General features: G+C 36.5%; 1 protein-coding gene across 1 annotated transcript; it reads left to right on the forward strand.

Moving 5' to 3' along the window:
* Nucleotides 1-1,672: 1,672 nt before the first annotated feature.
* Nucleotides 1,673-16,291, forward strand: LOC135768957 (uncharacterized). Its single transcript, XM_065278321.2, has 2 exons — nt 1,673-2,849; nt 14,896-16,291. The coding sequence occupies exons 1-2, from the start codon at nt 1,673-1,675 to the stop codon at nt 15,984-15,986; spliced, it is 2,268 nt and encodes a 755-aa protein (XP_065134393.2). The 3' UTR covers nt 15,987-16,291.
* Nucleotides 16,292-18,227: the final 1,936 nt, after the last annotated feature.

Raw genomic sequence — 18,227 nt, forward strand, 5'->3', positions numbered from 1 at the left:
AAGAGATGCACATTGTGTGCCCCAAAAGATGTCCAAACAAGCACTGTCTGTTTTAAATGCAAAGCGCCCATTAACAAGGCACATTAAATAGGCTATTGTCATTCATGTGCATACGTTCAGTAAATTCATTAGATGCATGCTTCATTTACATGAGTTCACACAAAGTTGATGACATTTTGGTTTAATGACTCAGATTTGATAATGACTCTGTGCAATAGTGTACAGAATAAAAGCAAACTTCCTAGTTAAACATTAAAGTAGACTACCCTACTGAATAAAACCATTAAAGGGAATATGTATTGGTTCTAATGGAATATTGCCCAAAACACATTACAGGGTAGTGGTTTTAATGGTAAAAGCTAATGGTTCCTATTGTTATATTAATGGAAACCATTAGAATTTTCTGTAATGGTTTTATTGTTTTTTTCAGCAGGGTGTTGTGATCAACAGGAGTGATTCTAAGATTTTCATTTTAGGGAGGTTCAGCCCCCCAATAAGTCTATAATAAAAAATCATATATAATAATAAAAAAATGTATACAGTGTAAGGTTAGGTCTATATATGAACCATGGCAGAGCTGGATTTAAATGGGGTGGCCAAGGCTACTTACATAGTCAATGAAAGAAAACAATTTGCAACCTGTATCAAAAAGCATGAATGATTCTCATAATTACTGATTGCTTGACAGAGAATTCAAAAGGAAGGCCTACTATAACCCTTATGAAAATAAACCATGTTTTTATGGTAAAAGTGCAGTAACCATGTTTTTTTGGTGTATTGATAACTATTAGCTAAACGTGGTTTCACTCCAGTAAACATGTTATTTGGTGAATCATTTATTTACTACGATACTCACAAAGAGCTATTTTGAGACGTGTTTATTTGTATGTAAACCAAAAAAGAAAACACAGAAAAATTTTTGGACAACATAAACAGCAAAGTACAGTAGCTAAGATTAACCTGTACTAGTAATAATGTAATGTATAGAAGAGAGATCTAATTTAAACCAATGTCAGCTGACTCCCTAGGGCTTGAGAAAAAACTCCTAGGAGGAAAAAATCTGCTAGGAGGAAAAAGTCCTAGGAAGAAAAAAAACATTGACAGAGAGAGCCAGACACAGATGATTTATAGATGACATTATATATATCAAAGACTATTTTTATAAAATTTTATGTGAATTTAAACTTTAAAATAATGTGTGCGTGCGTGCGCGTGTCTGTGTGTGTTTGTATACAGGTGATTTATTTCACTAATTCCATTCAAAAAGTGAAACCTGTAGATTATATTCATTCATTACACACAGACTGATAAATTTCAAATGTTTATTTCTTTTAATTTTGATGATTATAACTGACAACTAAAAAATCCCAAATTCAGCATTTCAAAAAATTAGAATATTATATAAGACCAATACAAAGAAAAGATTTTTAGAAATCTTGGCCACCTGAAAAGTGTAGTCACCTTTTTTATCCATGGCCAGATATTGGAAATACCACAAATGTTATAGGGTTTTGAACAGCGCACAACAGTTAAACTACAAGAGCAGAAATTGACAATTGGAATTACATAACGTACTTCACATTAAAAATAACAAGTGACAAAACACATTTAAGATGTCATGTATCCATAAGTTTATTAATATAAACTATTTACTGTCTTCATTTTAGATATGATGGAAGTGAAAGAGGAGAGTCAAGCTGAAGTGGATGAGAAACATCAGATTGTAAAAATAAACCATAATGTTTCACAGAAAGAAACTCTGAAGACTGAAGACATAAAGTGTGAAAATAGTTTCAGTGAAGATGAACGCCCTGAAGATCACAAGAGGACTCACAGTGAGGAGAAACCTTTCACATGTCAACAGTGTGGGAAGAGTTTCAGAAGAAAAGATAACCTTAACATACATGTGAGGGTTCACACTGGCGAGAAAGCATTCAAGTGCCATCAGTGTGGAAAGAGTTTCAGAACAAAAGATCATCTTAACATACATGTAAGGATTCACACTGGCAAGAAAGCATTTAAGTGCCACCAGTGTGGAAAGAGTTTCACCTTTCAATCAGGCCTTTACCGGCACATGAAAGCTCACAAGGGAGAAAAGCCACACGCGTGCCAGCATTGTGACAAGAGTTTCCCATTTACAAGTGAACTTAAGATACACATGAGATCTCACACTGGAGAGAAACCACATGTGTGCCATCAGTGTGGAAAGAGTTTTGCAACTGTAAGTGTCCTTAAGATACATTTGAGAATTCACACCGGAGAGAAACCTTACACGTGTCAACTATGTGGACAAAGTTTCACACATCAGACGAGCCTTATCCGGCACATGAAAACTCACAATGAGGAAAACCCACACGCGTGCCATCATTGTGACAAGAGTTTCCCATATAGAAGTCAACTTAAGAGACACATGATGTCTCACACAGTAAAGAAACCACATGTGTGCCATCAGTGTGGAAAGAGTTTTATAACTGCAGGTGAACTTAAGATACACATGATGTCTCACACTGGAGAGAAACCATTCACATGTCATCTGTGTGGAAACAGTTTCACAACAAATCCTACCCTTAAAGTACACATGAGGATTCACACTGGAGAGAAACGACACGTGTGCCATCACTGTGAAAAGAGTTTTATAACTGCAGCTGAACTTAAGAAACACATGAGGACTCACACTGGAGAGAAACCTTACACATGTCATCAGTGTGGAAAGAGTTTCTCTGTTAAATGTAACCTTAAGATACACACAAGGATTCACACTGGAGAGAAACCTTACAGATGCCATGAGTGTAAAAAGAGTTTTCAAACAAAAGCTAACCTTAACTCACACATGAGAATCCACACTCGATAGAAACCATTCATGTGTCAACAGTGTGGATATGGCAACAAAGCTTAGAAATCAGCTGAGGTCTTATTAATAAAACTGTCTGGAGGATCCTTACTAAAAGTCTACATGCACACAAAAGCCAAAAATATCTGGGGCCCGTTTCAATAAGGAGGTTCAACCAACTCTGAGTTTAAACTTGAACTCTGAGTTGACTTACTCTGAGATAGGAAACTCTTGAGTTTTCGGTTACAGAACAGCTGATCTGAGTTCAATCGACTCTGAGTAGGTTGACTCTAAGTTAAGTGTGTGCATAACCACTATGAAAAGCCATCATCAATGGAGCTCCGATATTACGATTTACCATGGCAACAGCACGTGACAAAGAGGTCTCTCCTTTTTACTACTAAAACTGAAAGTGTTACTGCAAGTGTACAGTAACTACAAGCATATATTTTAAAGAAAGTAGTTGTTTTTGGAAATTGCTACTCTAGTAAATGCGTACATTTAATTTTTCATCACCGTTAAAATATCAGTAACAAGTAACTTTCCTAACACTGAATGTATGTGAGATTCTTTCTGTTGTGTGACTGTGGAATTTCTTTGAATTGCCATGAATTAAATTCCACTTCCTGTCATTCCAATTCAAATTCAACTTCCTGTTGGGCGGAGTCAATTCAATTCAAATTCCAATTCATGAATTGAATGGAGACCAATTCTGAAATTCTGAATTGTGCACAAGCCTGGTGGATAATAACAATTAAATTGTAAATAATATGAATAATTGAAGATTAACATTTAACATTGCATTCATAACATTAATGTAACAAAGCTGGCTACTGTATGTCATATGCATTGTTATAGTTTAAATATTAAACACTGAACAATGACATTATACACTTTTAAGGCTAGCAGGTGGTTTAACAACGGTGCGCTGGCATGTACCACGCATATGCGCATACGTTTGTTTACTCTGAGACATAAAACACTTTAACGATAGTTCACTTTAAAATGAAAATTCTATCATCATTTACTCAACCTCATGTTGTTCTAAACCTGTATGAATTTATTTTTTTCTGATGAACACAAAAGAAAATATTTTGAGAAATGATGGTAAACACACAGCAGTAAGTAAGTGAGCATAGACTTCCATCGTAGGAATAAAAAGTTATGCTGGAATTTAATGGGTAACTTTGTGCTTACCATCATTTATCAAAATATTTTCCTCATTATTTATCACAATACTTCCAAAATGTTTTTTTTCTACTATGGAAGTCAATGGTCACTTACTGCTGTGTGTTTACCATCATTCCTCAAAATATCTTATTTTGTGTTCTTTAGAAAAAATAAATTCATACAGGTTTAGAACAACATGAGGATGAGTAAATGATTACAGAATTTTCATTTTAAAGTGAACTATCCCTTTAAATCCACACTTTTAACAATATAATTACACTAATGACATAAATATGTGGAAATGACAGTAGCAAACGTGAAATATAAGCGTAACAGAATTAAATGACCACATAAAACCGTTTAAATAATAATTATTAAGCTTAATAAACCAATTCACGTTGTGGCAAATATAAGAAACAGAAGTCAAACCGTACAGAACACAGGATTGGTCATTACCGAAGTCAAGTAAGATGCACTTACTTCGCATTTACGCATAAACACACATAACATTTAAGAAATTGTCTTTTAAGCAACAGCAAAAGTTTTCGTTTTGTGGGCGGAATGCTCGCCTGCACATCGCGGGCGCTGGATGCTGTGCGTCAATCAATCTCGGCAAGAAAAGAGATCTTATTAGCGAACTTTCATAATTACTATAACAAGTAACAGCCTTTTTAACAACCGCATAAACAAGTCTAAATAAGCAATAAAAATGGAAACACATTATTATCTCTTATACCCTAATATGACAAAAAAAATATTTAAAGGAAATATTCTTACAGTTATTCAAAGATGCACACATTATTCCATATTTTATTTCCTGTTTATGAGCACGTTCGTCTCTGGCCTCGCTCTGTTATGTAGCTGATTGACAGGTGCGCATCCCGTCTTTCAAACAGGTATCATTTTGTAAAGTTACTCCCTTAGAAAAAATTACCATGAATTTATTATTGTGAAAATGTTTTTTTTTTGCAGATTGATTACGATTTGTATTTCCCTAGTTTACTACAAAAACCATGGTTATGGTTATTATTATTTTTTTTTTTTGACCACTGAGGGTTGGTGGTCTACGAAATGTTCTGTTATATTTTTTGGTTCCACTCCGCCCCCTATGCTTTTAAGCCTTGCAAGTGGACTAAAATCAACTAGGCAAGATATTATATATGATATTCTTGCAAGTTTATTAAGAAATAGTAATACAAGTCTTATCGATGCGGTTTCCTGGGCAGGTTACAAGTCCTAGACTAAAATAAATGTAAGAGCTGTCCAAACTGATGATAACTTGCATAGCCTATCTTAAAATACATGAATGCCCTTTGTTTTGCCTCAAAATGCACACAAGTAATGTTTTATAAGGCATGTTTGTTAAAACTAGTTATATTTCCTAATTAAACTAAGGCCTAGTCCTGGTTTAAGCTAATCCTTCTCCGGGAAACCACCAAATTATGTTTCTGTGGGTCCCTGCTCATGTGTGAGTGGAGGCTAATGGTTGACAAACTAGCTGCAAGCGTTAAATCATCATGCAGATATTGACATACAAGTGTCTCTTAGTAAAAAAGAGATCACTTGTAATAAATGTCAAGATAAATTAAATATTGATAGCAAGAGCAGACATTTTAATATCGTTCAGCTACTTGATGGAAATGGAAGAAGTGCATTTAAGAATGGAAAAGAAGATAATATCATTTCACGTCTTCAAATCAGACATTCTGGACTAAATAATTCTTTTTTAAAATAGGAAAGCATGCAACTGGTAAATGCAGACATTGTAATCAAACAGAGACAATAGAGCATATTTTATGTCAACACAGTAAGAAAATAAAAAAATATCACTTATTCAGGAAATGGAACAAAATGGGCTTAAAAACCTTTTGGAATGTAATTTAGAGCAACAGAAGAATAGAGCCATTATCAAATGAGTTAAAGAAATCGGGTTATATGGGATACTTTAGTGTTTTTTTTCCTTGCACGTCTGTGTTCCACACTCCAGTACAGCAGGAGGCGGTAGTGCACCATAAGTTGGGTTACCAACCGCCATAAAACTTCAGAAGAAGAAGATTCGAATCAAAATATTCGTAAAGGTTTTGAAGCCTCGCGAATCAGTGTTTAAAGAGATCGTCCATAGAACCTGATGTTTTCACGTGTAAATGCCTCTGTGTGCACTGAAATAATTAAACCGTCTTCGATTATTTTATTGGTTTGTCAACAGAAGACAGGATTTCTTAATACGCTAACAGTTAGCAGTGAGATGAAGTTGAAAATCTGACCCGGACTCACTGTTGTTTCTGGAGCAGGGATCCATTGTCCGGACAGCGTCATAAACATCTCCTGACTCATACAGTTGTGTACTTTGAGGTAATGTCCAGCACGTTTAATACCAATATTATTAAATGTTTTTATCCATGTATTATGAACCAGTGTACTGTTGAGATTGAGGACTAAAAACAGAAGATGTGCGCTATTCAGACAACTTTAAAATTACCTGAGAACTGCATCTGTATTTATCACTTCTTATTCTAGTTCTTATTTACCTTTATATTTAGTAACGGTAGTGGAGTGAAGAATAAAGGCGTCGTTAATTATGTAGGGTTAAAATACCTGTGTGGGTCCTATTTCATTTTCAATGCAGGAATAATCAGGTGATGTCTGATTTATATCACTTTGACATGTAAAACTAACTTCTATTCAAACCTTGATCGCTCAATTTAAATAAAATGAAAACGTTCATTTAAATTAATTAAAAAAAGGAAAATTGCCCAGGTCTACATCAAACATAGATTCAGATTCTGTAATTAATGCTTGAGAAAACATTCTGAAGTAAAACATTAAAAAGTCTAAAACATATGGTGAATGTTTTACTGACATTAAATGTTTTAATGCCTCTTCTTTCAACTTTAGTTCACACCCATAAAGTGAAAGTGATTGAGACCTTCAGTGAAGCTCCTCCTACAACAATCCACCAATAAATGCTGGAGTCAAACACACAGAGAAATCACTCCATGTGTGACAACTGAAATCTTCATGACATAATGTTGATGCTGGTGAAAGAGGAGCTTGAGAAGATGACAGATCCACAACCATGCAGAATAAAGGAAGAAGATACTGAGGAACAAATAGGTTGGTGGCTATTTTTCAATCTTTATTATTGATGGTTGAGGAATAATCATAAAAACATTGAGAAACATGAGGGGAAATAACCTTAAATCCATGAGATGATAACTTTCTGCATCTATAATAGATTCAGTAGAATTAGATTGAAACATTAGGTAAAGAGTTTTATCCAAAGCAACCTTCAGTGGATTGAATGACTGTGATCTCCATGTAATGCTCTACTGCAGTTAAACCTCATGTTGTGTTCACGTCATTATGAAGAAAATTTTCTTTTAGCCAAAAATAGTAGTTAAAGGGACATTGTGTCATATTTTAAGTATTTTATTAGCTAAAATAAATTTCTTCATTCATAAATGTCTCCTTATTGGTGTAAAAATTAACTCTACCAATGATCTGACTTCTCCTCGTAAGCGAAGAATTTCTTATTTGTATATACATAGGACAAAGGTAAGTCATAAACATGGGTAAGTTCATGGAGGTTTCCATGTCGTTCCGTCATTTTGAAAAACTATAGGTCACAGAGAGGGACATAAAGCTACTCCACAACGCGTTTTCATTCAGAGCCAATGTCACATGACTGAAACCAGCTATAATGAGTGAGAGGCACATTTTCATGATGGTCTTACGCCTGCCATCAAGCTGTAATATAATTTTTGTCTAAAGGGACATTTCTATTTTTCTTATTCATGCTAAGAGTGCTCATGAATGCAAACGACAATCTCTACCCGCGAATGGTGGATGGGTTGGCTATTGAGTAAAGTGTAAAGCAGAGAAGACCTAATGCTGCGTTCAGACCAGCTGCGGTAGAGGCGTCAAGCGCGAGTGATTTCAATGTTAAGTCAATGTGAAGACACGTTGATGCTAAAAAGTCGTTTTAGCGAGGCGCGGTAGTGACAATTGCGCCTCGTTCGCGCAAATTAAGCGTTGCCTCAAGAAACGCGCAAGTTGAAAAATTTGAACTTTGGCGGAACAACGTGCAGCGTTATCCAATCAGAGCTTGCTCTAGTAGTGACGTGACTACAGAAAGCGAGCAGAGTCACAGAAGACCCTCCCATGACGCGTATTTTTTCGTGTGAAAGTCTCGATGACTAGAATTTCACACGCGAATGTAGCGAGTAAACTCAAAATGTTTAAGCGCCAAACTAGACATGAATTTGACGCCTCAAACGTGGCAGGTGTGAACCCAGTGAGACGTTTTGTAGTCTACTCTAGAAGTTTGATTGAGCATATGACCGATCTTGCATCTCGGACGCAAATGAAGACATGTTGTAATAACTTTTTGATGCATAATGGCTACCGTAGTTGCAATACCCATTTGAAAACGCGAGGCACTAGAGAGCACTATTTGTTTGAATGCAATATTCAATTTCATCGTTAGATGGGAGAATTTCCTACACAATGTCCCTTTAATGTTATTGCACCAGACTGAAATTACTACATGAACTATAACAATCTCAATATAAGAGAGCGAGAGCGCGAACGAACGAGAGAGAGAGCAACGCGACGGTTCCCTTTCATCAATACAAAAAGTATGTTGTTTAATATGTTTCTCTGAAGTTTATATGAATGAACACGAGGATTAATGCACTGCAGACAGAGTGAGAGAACAACACGTATTCACTATCATACACAATAAGCATAAATTATGTTGTTTAATGTTTCTCTAAAGTTTCAAATGAATACAAGGATTAAGAGAGTGAGAGAGTGTCAGAAACGTGAATATGTTCAATCACAATAAACTTAAACATGTCATTTGATCTGTTTCTCTAAAGTTTAAGCATTAAACGTGTTATTTTATTACAGATCATTTAAATGTGCTCGTGTGGTTTGGTCAAAAAGTAAACGTCTGAGTGCTTGTGGACGTGTATTTTATTGTAACATGCTGAAAATCATTGTGCCTGTTTAAAACAAGGGCAGGATGAGACTTAAAAGTCTTTATTTTTATTCCACAATGTTCCCCATCTGCTGATAAACATGTATTTAGTGTGCAAAAAACAGATGATTGACTTTTTAAACTTGTTCAAATATATAATGCTTAATATCGCTCACTAACTTCTTTCGTGAGAAAATCTCCCTGATGCTCTGTCATGTCTACAGTGCAAGCGCTTGAGACTCCGCCCACCTGAGCAGGTCATTTGGATTTAAAGGGATACACACAAAAACGGTGCATTTTTGCTCAGCCACATAAAGTGCCTATTTTAACATGCCACAAAAAATTACCTATATGGTATTTTGAGCTTAAACTTCACATATGTGCTCTGGGGACATCAAAGATTTATTTAATATCTTAAAAACGTCTTGTGGAATGTCCCCTTTAAATGCAAAGCACCCATTAACAAGGCACATGAAATAGGCTATTGTAATTCATGTGCATACGTTCAGTAAATTCATTAGATGCATGCATCATTTACATGAGCTCACACAAAGTTGATGTCATTTTGGTTTAACGACTTATATTTGATAATGATTGTGCAATAATGTACAGAATAAAAGCAATTTAAAGCAAACTTCCTAGTTAAACAGTAAAGTAGACTAGTGTGATCAACATGAGTGGTTCTAAGATTTTCATTTTACCCCAAAGAGGGTATAATGAAAAATAATATATATTAATTAAATAAAAAATTTATTTGAATACAGTGTAAGGTTACGTCTATATATGAACAGTGGCAGAGCTGGAATTAATTGGGGTGGTCAAGACTTCTTTACAAGGTCCATAGACGATGAAAGAAAACAATGTGCAACCTGTATCAAAAAGCATGAATGATTCTCATGATTACTGATTACTTGACTGAGACTTCAACAGGTAGGCCTACTATAACCCTTAAAGGTAGAGTGCACAATGTTTGAAAACGCTTTAGAAAAGGGAGTCGGGTCGACCAACAAAAAAACACTTATAACCAATCAGCAGTAAGGGGCGCGTCTACTAACCAACATCCTTGCCGGGGCTGCGTATGTGTGGGGCGGGTCTATCAAAAGAAGGTCCAGAAATTGGGTAGGAGCGTGTTTGTTTAGGTGATTTCAAATGTCAACATTGGCTTTCAAACATTGTGCACTCTGTGTTTTTTCATTTGTTTACTATGATACTCACAAAGACAGCTATTTAAAAAAGTGTTTATTTGTCTTTAACCAAAAAAGAAAACATAGAAAAATCTGTGGACAATATAAACAACATAGTACACTGGCTAAGATTAACCCGTACTAGCAATAATGTAATGTATAGAAAAGAGATCTAAGTTAAACCAATGTCAGCTGACTCCCTAGGGCTTGAGAAAAAATTCCTAGGAGAAAAAATCTGCTAGGAGGAAAAAGTCATAGGATGAAAAAAAACATTATGAGAGAGCCAGATATAGATGATTCATAGATGCCATAATATTCAGTCAAGCTCAAAATTATTCATACCCTTTGTAAATATGACCAAAGAAGGCTGTGAAAATAAATCTGCATCATTAATACTTTTGATCTTTAATTTAAAAAATCCACAAAAATCCAACCTTTCATTGGAGAATTATAATTTAAAAATGAGGAAAAATCTCATTATGAGAGAGATATTTTTCTCTAAAACACACTGCTCACAATTAATCAGACCCTTTTATTCGATACTTTTTGCAACCTCCTTTTCCCAAGAGATCAGCTCTGAGTCTTCACCTATAATGCATGATGAGTTTGGACAAAACCTGATCAGAGATCATTCCTTCATGCAGAATCTCTCCGGATCATTCAGATTCCAGCTCCATGTTAGTGCTTCTTCTCTTCAGTTCATCCCACTCATTTTCTTTAGGGTTCAGGTCAGGGGACTGGGATTGTCATGGCAGAAGCTTAGTTTTGTGCTCAGTGACTCATTTTTGTGTTAGTTTTGATGTTTGTTTTGGATCATTGCCCTGAAGGAAGATCAAACCATGGCCCATTATATGATTTCTAACAGGGACAGTCAGGTTTAGATTTTTTTATATGTTGGTATTTCATAGAATCCATTTTGCCATGTATCTGATCAAGATGTCCAGGACCTCCAGCAGAAGAATACGCCCACAACATTAAAGATACAGCAGTATATTTCATTTTACACATGGGGTACATTTTATCCCTGTGTGCACCAAACTAATGTTGAGTGTTTGCTGCTAAAAAATCAATTTTTTTTACCATAAAACCCATCCTGTTTGAAGTTCAAGTAGTGTTAGTTACTTTTCAAATGTAGTAACACAATTATACACAATTATACACAATTATATGATGTTGACTGCAAACTACAGCTTACAGATAGTTTGTCACACGTAGATTAATATGAAGGTAATAACGTTTTTTAAACCTTATTGCAGGAGTCACAAGTGTTTTGTTTTAGACCTATAGTAAAGGTGATGGTTCAATTAAAGGAATGTTAAAAGAAAAGCTGTGAATTAACAAGCTATTACTAAACCTACTGTATGTTGTAGGCATAAAAGATATAAATTAGGAGATTAGCTATCATTTTGACAAATGGCTTAAAACAATACCCGCTGTAGCCCATCTTTGTCCTGTATTTTATAGTGACAGTTGGCAACCTTAAATTTATATATGCCTCAGGAGACTTTAAAGGCGCTCTAAGCGAATTGAAGCGTTTTAGACCATAAAACATTTTTTGTTACATACCGGAAACATCTCCTCACTATCTGCTTGCTGCCTGTCCGCTGATCAAACTGTAAAAAAAGCGATCTCTGTAGACAGCCCAGGCTTCACAAACGGCAATATCAACAAGTGGCCAAACCTAGCATCACTAAACAAAACAAAGTATTCCAGCCAATAAATGACAAAAAGGATTTGGGGGTGGGGGTTGGGCGCGTTCATGAAAGCACGGAAGGGAGGGGGAGGGGGAGGAGTTAGCTACGCTCCGTCTGTTTGAAAACAGACAACAATAACTAACGTCTCGCAGATTCGCTTAGAGAGCCTTTAATATGCAGGCATGTGATTTTTCCGGATTAATCCAGAATTCCGGATTTTCCGACCTGAAAATGTGACCTACGTGAATCATGCAGATATGTAAAAAAAATAAGGGGGGAGGGGGGTATCTCACAGCCGTCGCCATGGTAACCCGGGACGGAACCACAATCACCGTCCCCGCGCAACAGGGCCACACCGGTGGCAGATGACAAAGAGATGCATTTTCCTTCCTTTCCAAGTATCAACAAGGACGTGTTTCTGACCGTTCGCAAATGGCGGATGGCGAAGTATGATTGTATTCACCAATTAGACCCGATCGTTTCTCTCCTCTCTTCTCCTCATTTGCGACGTTTGGCTGTCACTCGCGTGACGCGAAACAAAGCGGCAAACATACACGTCGATTTACTTGGTGGATTTGGAGCAGCAATTTTCACAGAAATGAGAGGAAAAACGAGCGCCATTGCATAAAATCCTGGTGGCGACTGAGAGAGGGACGATGCAACAATATTGGTTCCGAAAAAAGGCAAGGAAATAAGTTACCTCATCGAGCCTGGTTTAACCTAACTGAGCATTACATTCGTGCATGAAACCTGATCGACGAACACGGAGGGGCGGGAATCGCGGGACGGAGTGGAGTCTAGAGTGATGTTTCTTCAGGCTCCGGCGTGAATATAAATGACAGACACTTCAACCGCGTTTTCATCACTGCGTTTTTTCTTCTAAAGTTCGGTAAAAACACATAAATGGCTTGAAATCTTGTTTAAGAATCTGTTTTATAATGAGAATCTCTCTTTCAGCGTGCCTCTGTGTGTGTTTGCGCCGCGTGACAGCCGATTTTAATCTGACAGAGTTCGTCACTGTACATTAAAAATCCCACACGAACATTACAGCGTAAATGCAAGGATTAAGATTGATTTTATATATAACAGATAATCTAGATACATTTACCCTAATATGTTTTTAAAAACATGGTAATGTTTTAATGTTTTGCTTTAGTGTTTTAATGTCAGACAATCATTGAAATGAGGGAAAAATGAAGAGAAAGGCAGCAGATATAGCATCCTTCTTCAGAAAGAGTAGCAAGAAGCAAAACAAATCTTAGTAAAATACATTAAAGTAGCCTTCAAAATTCACATGATTTTCTGGTCTCTACTTTTTTCAGCAATGGGAGATATAAATTCTGGTTTCATAGTAAATTTCAAAAGTTTTATTTGATTAAATAGTTTAAAAAACATGGAGGTTGAATTATGACTATAAATTGTATGTTAATCTCAATTCATTTTAATTAAAATTAAATTATTGTAGCAATTGTATGTTATACATTATTCTGATTAACACACTATAATACTTAAAAGTATTTTAAGGTTGGATGATAGAGATTTTATATGCCACCCCAGAGTAACTGCTGGCCCCTGCCTGGCCACCCCTATGAAAAATCCCTTGCTCTGCCACTGATTAGCAAAACACAAAAAATAAATTATATTATAAATCTTTACCCGGACAAGTGACTTTTGTGCATGGACAAGTGAAACACAAATTTACTTGTCCGAAGGACAAGTTCCTCAGAAAGTTAATGTCAAGCCCTGATAAACATATTACAACAATTTACGATTAACTAAGAATAATAGTAAACTTCATTATTGTTAATATTGTGACTCTTGATGAGTCTTGATGACGTATTCAGCTTAGAAATGCGACCTCCGGAAGGATGCAGACTTAGGATTGAGAAACGGCCTCTGTATCATCGTTTGTTTCAAAGGTTTCGTGTGTTTATAGTTTTAAGGTTGACCAGTTTGATTAAAATAAATAGCACCTGCACTTTTTTGTACAATTACTTCTATTTATTAGTGTCAACCTTCTATTGTTCATGTTTAACAGCTAACAAAGTTACTCATCTACAGGGGTCTAAAATTAGAAAAAGAGACCTTTAAGACACTTTATTATAACTAATGGTCCTGTGTAGCACATTTTACAGATATTTGTATTAAAAAATACTCTGGTAAAAATAGAAGTACTGATTTAACTTCTTTACTCAAGTAAAAGTATCAAAGTACAGGCTTGGAAATTTACTTAAAGTATAAAATTAAAAGTAGCCATGCCTTTAGTTCTTTTTAAGCCATTGCCTACATTTTATTTGGATGTCGGCAAAATAGGCCTTCTTTTGACATGAACATTTGCATGTTGCACATTTAGCTGTTAAAGTTTTGTAAAAATGCAAAACAAAAATAAGTTAAAACATATTTTTTATCATGGTTGTTGATATAGAGAGAGGTGGTGATGGAGCAGTGGACAAGACACTTGCTTTTGATTCCCACTGTTACACATCCACCAAATAAGTTGTTATGTGTCATACTGTACAAAAAAGTTGCATGTTGCACATCTAGCTGTAAAATAAATTAAAATGTGTTTTTTTGTTCAAATAAGTTGTTATGGGTCCTACTTTACTATCCGTATAGATCCGCCACCAGTTTGATTGGCGTGTGTGGGAGGGTCTCAATATATTTTCCTGCTTTTTTGTCCTTAGCCAATCACATGCCTGAATATGGCATTAATGGCAAAAAAGTGCTAGTTAAAAGGTTGGCAAAAAAAAAATGAATCTCAAAATTCATCAGATTGATGCTTTAAAATATGGAATTTTCTAAATTTCCGTACGAGGGAGCAACCAACATACCCCCCTAGGGTGGTAATATGCTTTTCACCTTTTTTACCCATGCCCGGATATTGGAAACACCACAAGTGTTATAGGGTTTTAAACACAAAACTACAAGAATGACATAATGTACTTCACATTAAAAATAACATGCATACATGACAATCTCAGATGTGTTTTGTCACCCAAGGTTATTAATATGAACTATTTACTGTCTTCATTTTAGATATGATGGAAGTGAAAGAGGAGAGTCAAGCTGAAGTTGATGAGAAACATCAGATTGTAAAAATAAACCATAATGTTTCACAGAAAGAAACTCTGAAGACCGAAGACACAAAGTGTGAAAATAGTTTCAGAGAAGATGAACGCCCTGCAGATCACAAGAGGACTCACAGTGAGGAGAAACGTTTCACATGTCAACAGTGTGGAAAGAGTTTCACCTCTCAATCGAGCCTTTACCGGCACAAGAAAGCTCACAAGGGGGAAATGTCATATGCATGCCAACATTGTGAAAAGAGTTTCACCTCTCAATCGAGCCTTTACCGGCACAAGAAAGCTCACAAGGGGGAAATGTCATATGCATGCCAACATTGTGAAAAGAGTTTCCCAGATAAAAGTCAACTTAAGATGCACATTAAAGTTCATACTGGAGAGAAACCTTACACATGTCATCTGTGTGGAAAGAGTTTCACTTTTCAATCGAACCTTAGCCGGCACAAGAAAGCTCATAGTGGGGAAAAGCCACACACATGCCAGCATTGTTACAAGAGTTTCCCAGATAGAAGTCAACTTAAGATACACATGATGTCTCACACTGGAGAGAAACCTTACACATGTCAACAGTGTGGAAAGAGTTTCAGAACAAATCCTAACCTTAAAGGACACATGAAGATTCACACTGGAGAGAAACCACACGTGTGCCATCAGTGTGGAAAGAGTTTTATAACTGCAGGTGAACTTAAGCAACACATGAGGTCTCACACCGGAGAGAAACCTTTCACATGTCAACAGTGTGGAAACAGTTTTAGAACAAAAGAGAGCCTTAACATACATATGAGGATTCACAATGGACAGAAACCATTTACGTGTCATCACTGTGGAAAGAGTTTCAGAAGAAAAGATCACCTTACCTTACATGTGAGGATTCACACTGGAGAGAAACCATTCACATGCCATCAGTGTGGAAAGAGTTTCACCTTTCAAACAAGCCTTACCCGGCACATGAAAGCTCACAGGGGGGAAAAGCCACACGCGTGCCATCACTGTGACAAGAGTTTCCCATTTACAAGTGAACTTAAAGGAGCATTTCACCCGTAGAAACATTAATCTTTATTGAAAGTGTGTCATATTTGTAGTCGAAATGTAACATACATTTAGAATTTGGTGCCTATTTGACAGAGAAAAGGGGTGTTTGTAGTCTCACTCCCTCAACAAAGACATTGCACTTCCTTCTTTCAATGATGCAAAATGATGATTTTTACATCATTGAAAGAAGGATGTGCAACACTGAAATCTGTATTTCTCCTGTCTCAGCGGCAACTGAGGAAATGATGCATGACCATTCAAAAACATGACTGGGGTTCTAACTATACAAAGTTTAATGCAAATGGGTGAAGTGTCCCTTTAAGATACACATGATGATTCACACTGGAGAAAAACCACATGTGTGCCATCACTGTGGAAAGAGTTTTGCCACTGCAAGTTTCCTTAACAGACATTTGAAAATTCACACTGGAGAGAAACCTTACACGTGTCAGCAGTGTGGAAAGAGTTTCTCTATTGAAAGTAACCTTAATGTACACACAAGGATTCACACTGGAGAGAAACCGTTCACATGCCATGAGTGTGAAAAGAGTTTCAAAACAAAAGCTACCCTTACCACACACATGAGAATCCACACTTGATAGAAACCATTCATGTGTCAACAGTGTGGATATGGCAACAACGTTTAGAAATCAGCTGATATGGCAACAACAGCTTGAAATCAGCTGAGGTCTTATTAATAAAACTGTCTGGAGGATCCTTACTAAAAGTCTACAGGGCACAAAAGCCCAAAATGTCTGGACTTGTGTTCTTGTGGACTTCATCAGTCTGGGCCCAAGTACTGTTCCAATTCCAAGTTCGCTTGAAGCTAAGTTTACTTAACAACCTCAGATGTGTTATTGATTCACTCATTTTATCGAGGATGCATCAGGAGGTGACTTGTGTGGACTTGTATCAGCCAAGTTTTCCAGAACTTCAAATCAGTGGTCAGTTAGTAAAGATGGGACCTAATATTAAAATTTCCTCTGACAATTTTGGATATTTGAGTTCAAGTTGATCAGCCGGGGTCAGTGCCGTGTACACCGCCGAGGGCAGATTCATCTCTGCAAATCCTTCTGAAATTTCCCGCTGGCTCAGTGCAGCTGCTCTGCCTTTCAGTGTTTGATGGTCAAACATTAAATATTTCCTTTGGATTTATATCTGGCATTTTTCTGTCTCTTTATTATTCATATGAAGTCTGTTATTTGTTGTTTTCATTTTAACTGATGTTAAAGTTAAAGTTGACATAGAATGATTGAACGGGGTATTTATCCTTGTTCTGTAATGTGACATGTAGAAAAAAAATACTTTGTTTGGGTCTGTAATGCCTTAGAAGCTTCCTAAAAACCTCTCTCAGATAGCTCTATTAGGGTGGTGGATTTTAGCGCTTCTATGGTTCAAGTCGTACCTCTCAGATAGGTCATTTCGGGTATCCTGGAGAGGTGACGTCTCCGAACCCCAACGTCTTGATACCGGGGTCCCTCAAGGCTCTGTGCTTGGACCGCTGCTCTTTTCGATATACATGACATCCCTGGGCTCTGTCATTTGGAAACATGGCTTTTCCTACCACTGCTATGCAGACGACACTCAACTCCACTTGTCGTTCCACCCTGATGATCCTACGGTCTACGGTTCTCAGGAACTGTCCCACAACTGTGGAATGATCTGCCGGTCGTGACACGATCAGCTGACACTGTAGCTGTCTTTAAGACTCTGCTAAAAACCCATCTCTTCCACCATTACCTAACTTCCTAATTACAGATTTACTATCTTTCTTTAGTTACCCTTCTCTTTATCTCTTTCTCTATTTACCTTCCTCTTTATAAAAAAAAAAAATTCCTAACATACCCTTGGCTATGTATATTGTGTTGCACCTGATGAGACTATTTCCAGTGCACTTATGTATTGCTGTTCTTATGTTGCCATAATTGCTTCTATTGTTTACCTCACTTGTAAGTCGCTTTGGACAAAAGCATCTGCTAAATGACTAAATGTAAATGTAAATGTAAAACCATTTTTGCTTGGGCTTAGGCCGGTGAGATTTCAGATTTGATTAAGGAGGTTATTTAATATACAGGTTTCTCCATGTTTTTGTCTATATTTAAGCCATGGTCGCTTGGAGCTGGGGTTAGAATTGGGATTTGGATTAGGATGACATTTTTATATAACAATAAGTTGTTCTTACCCTAAACCCAAGCGAAAATGGTTTAAAAAAAATTGAGAAACCAATAAATAAAACGAAAAAAAAGATGTGCC

The sequence above is a fragment of the Paramisgurnus dabryanus genome, chromosome 3 (assembly GCF_030506205.2).
Source record: "Paramisgurnus dabryanus chromosome 3, PD_genome_1.1, whole genome shotgun sequence".
Taxonomy (NCBI): domain Eukaryota; kingdom Metazoa; phylum Chordata; class Actinopteri; order Cypriniformes; family Cobitidae; genus Paramisgurnus; species Paramisgurnus dabryanus.